The 3,786-nt window shown below is 34.2% G+C and overlaps 1 protein-coding gene across 1 annotated transcript in view; it reads left to right on the top strand.

The window, feature by feature from the left end:
* Positions 1-1,559, top strand: part of LOC107104336 (H-2 class I histocompatibility antigen, Q9 alpha chain-like) — a 16,416-nt gene extending 14,857 nt beyond the window's left edge. The window contains exons 3-5 of the mRNA XM_015404322.1: positions 3-253; positions 743-1,009; positions 1,224-1,559. Of these exons, the coding sequence (XP_015259808.1) occupies positions 3-253; positions 743-1,009; positions 1,224-1,549 (844 nt within the window). The 3' untranslated portion in view covers positions 1,550-1,559. The remainder of the gene's footprint in view (positions 1-2; positions 254-742; positions 1,010-1,223) is intronic.
* The last annotated feature ends 2,227 nt before the right edge of the window (positions 1,560-3,786 follow it).

Below are 3,786 nucleotides of genomic sequence, written 5' to 3'. Positions count from 1 at the left end.
AGGTATTTCTACACAGCATCTTCTGGAGTCCCAAACTTCCCTTCATACGTGTCTGTTGGGTTGGTGGATGATGTTCAGATCAGTTACTGTGACAGTTTAACCCAGAACAACATTCCTAAACAGGAATGGATGAATAACATGACTTTAGAAAATCCAAATTACTGGGAAGAGGAAACTAAGACATGTCTGGGAAAACAGCAAGTCTTTAAAGCCAATATAAAAATTGCGAAACAACGATTCCACCAGACCGGAGGTTTGTTTATGATTCACTTTCTGTTACCTGTTCTTTAACCTTTATTATTTGTAAAGTGTAACACATATTTTTGCACAAAGCCATGACAATGATTACTGAATATTATTGAATATTTTTTTTGTATCTAATGAGACAAATTTCAGTGCATTAAAGTCCTTTTCAGCATCCCCTCATTAAAAAAAAATCGACCATTAAAACAGTTTCTATTGCTGTCTAAATATCTATTTAATTTAACATTTTGAAATGAAAACAACAAATGATTTATTTTTTGTTGCCATTGTCCAGCTAAAACCTACAAACAGCTGATTATTCATAGTCTTTCAGTGAATATTAATACAAAGTTTGTCTTTTTGCTAAAAGCATCTGTCAGTTTGCTTAAAGGTTTTGTTTATATTTACAGTGAAATACACATTTTTAGGGTGGAGTGTGTGCGTTAATAGATCATATTCTAGTCATTACTGTTGATCAAACTCTGTCTCTTTGTCTCAGGAGTTCACGTCTATCAGCAGATGTACGGCTGTGAGTGGGATGATGAGACTGGAGAGGTTAAAGGTTATGATCAGATTGGTTATGATGGAGAAGATTTCATTGTTTTGGACCTGGAGACACTGACATGGATCGCTCCAAAACCACAGGCTGTCATCAGCAAAAACAGGTGGGATAGTGACGGATATGTTGCAAACCAGGAGCAGACCTACTTAACTCAGACGTGTCCTGAGTGGCTGAAGAAGTATGTGAGCTATGGGAGGAGAACAGGTATTACTAAACATCATGTGCTTTACAATGGTGTTTCTTAAATTATTTTACTGTATTTTTATGTTTGATATATTTTTTATTCCAAGTTGGATGAAATTAACTGATCAAGCTGTATCTGTATTTTAAAATCTATACTATGTTTATAAATCAGTAACAATCATTCTGTCCATTGCAATAAAACAACTGGAAAATGTTTATTATATTTATTCTCCAGATCTTCCCTCAGTTTTCTTCCTCCAGAAGTCTTCCTCTTCTCCAATCAGCTGCTTCGCTACAGGTTTCTATCCCAAAGAAGCAGAAATGTTCTGGAGGAAAGATGGAGCAGAGATCAATGATAGTAGAGCAGAGATCAATGATAGTAGAGCAGAGATCCTCCCTAACAATGATGGAACCTTCCAGATGACTCTGGACATAGATCTGTCCTCTGTTCCACCTGAAGACTGGACCGACTATGAATGTGTGTTTCAGTTCTCTGGAGTCAATAGAAACATCACAGAAAGACTGGAGAAAACAAAAATAATGACCAATGAATGTAAGTAACTTTAAACAAAAAGCCACATGTGTTTATAGAAATATTTGTACTGACTGGCCTTTAAATTTAAATTCAGAATTTAGACCAAAAGCATGTTTTCTCTGTGTCATAATCTTAGCCTGAAACAAAGTTAAAATAAGTGATTTATGTTATCTGAAACTAGCCGAGGCGGAGCTAGATGGGGGCGAGGGGTGGCCATGGGCACCCTTAGCTAAATATTGGCCACCCCCTGTGGCTATTTTACTATTTTTTTCCCTCTAATATAGATGGTGGCAGCAGGAATACTGTCAGGTTAAATATTCAAAAAATGTTAATTTTTCATTTGTTAACAGTTGTTAACAGGCAACAAAAACACTGTGGTTAATTATGCAGATCAATATGCAAACATTAAAGATTATCATTTTTAGCACTTGTGTTGTTTGGCAAGGAGGAAATGATGTGTCTTTGTAAATGATTCAGGAGTCTTCAGTGAAATCATACTGTAGATCAATAACTATTTTAATAAAAACGTATTAAATAATCAATTTATGTAGATTTTAGTCCTTGTAAATATCAGTTTTATTCAGAATGATTATTGATAAAAGTTGATAAGTAATCACAATGAAAAAGATGTTCAATCTAGAGCTTAAACCTGAAAGAATTTTATCCTCTATACCTTTTATCTAGAAAGTACGGATGTTTAAATATGTGTCTATTTGTTAGCAAAGGTTGTAGGACAGTATAGTTATATTTTATTTAGAAAAAAATGATGTTGTGGATGTTCATTTTCCTTTTGAACAGGGTAGATTGACCGTGAGGTTCTGCACCTATCCACTTTCGGCTTACATTGGTTATTGCCTGGCCACCCTTATTAAAATTTTCTGACTACGCTTCTGGAAACTGGGATAAAGGCCATGAACACAACTGTGACTCTACATTGATGTGACCTTTTCTCTTATTTTAAAGCATATCTCACTATAATGATCGTCGCAGTTGGTTCTGCTGTTGCTGTTCTTGCTCTTGTGATCGGAGTCGTTCTTTACAAGAAAAAGAACGGTGAGAGATGAATAACTTTTCTTCCTTTTGTGGGTTTTTTTTATTGTTGACCTTTTATTCAGAGTGAAAAACATCTACGAAACAGTAACGGTACAGCCTGTCAGCAGAATCTGGACTTTCTATGTTAATCTAAGAAAAGGAAAGATGATTGAAGTAGGTGAAAGTAACGACTAGCAGACTCCATGCTGGCCAGGCAAATATTAAGGCGAAAAAAAGCAGACGAAACTGGCAATATTTTCACAGGTTTAGGCGTCTGGTTCAGCGTGAACTGGTGTTGATCTAGTGTTTGCTATCAACAATATTGCTGCAAGTTTTATTTGGTAAAATCAAAGCTTTACACTGTTTACTTGTATACCGGTACTTTTTTACGTTTAATATTTAGAAAAACACTAATCAGTTTATTACCGGTTATCGGCTACAAGAAAAAGAAAAGGAGATATCAGCTGTGAAAAACCATCAACATAAATCCCAAATTACAGCAGAGAGGCAGTTGCCTCTTTGTAAATCCACCCCATGAGGTTTGTTAAAGGAATAACAACACTAAAAATGTTTCCTAGAAAACCTCTGACTCCGTAATTTGCCATCAATTCTTTAATTTAGAAAGAGCTGAATCAATATTCTGCCCATTCTGGACTTTATATAGCTTATGATAAGTAAATATGATTTGAGTAGGAGATTTGTTGAAGGTGTGTAAAATATAACTTAAAGGCAAAATTAGAATAACTTAAAGATCTCTAAATATTTTGCACGATTAAATCCTTTATATCAGGGGTTCTTAACCTTTTCGACCTTGAGGCCCAATTTTTATAGTACAAAGTGGCCCTGGGGCCCATTATATATTAACACTGTACAGTTTGATTTATATTAAATAATAAACCAAATCCACTTATTGCTTAACAAGCAAAAAAAATGTCTAATAAAATGACATGATAAAAGGGGATCATCACAAAAACTTTTATTAAACGTTTACATAAACCTGCACACATACATCAAGACACCGAACAGGCTGATAATTCATGGACCAAATCAAGCTGTGATAAGAAAAAATTTCAAGGATCAATTCAGGCTTTTTAATCATAATAAAAAAAGACCAATAGTAGGATTTTTACTTTAAATTAATAAAATAAATGAGATATATATATATAAGTATAAATAAAAGTATAAATAAATCATGAAATCAATAAATAGGGGCGATAAAATAAATGCATTC

The sequence above is a fragment of the Cyprinodon variegatus genome, unplaced genomic scaffold (assembly GCF_000732505.1).
Source record: "Cyprinodon variegatus isolate N-32 unplaced genomic scaffold, C_variegatus-1.0 Scaffold1697, whole genome shotgun sequence".
NCBI lineage: Eukaryota > Metazoa > Chordata > Actinopteri > Cyprinodontiformes > Cyprinodontidae > Cyprinodon > Cyprinodon variegatus.
This window is presented reverse-complemented; position numbering and strand designations above follow the sequence as displayed.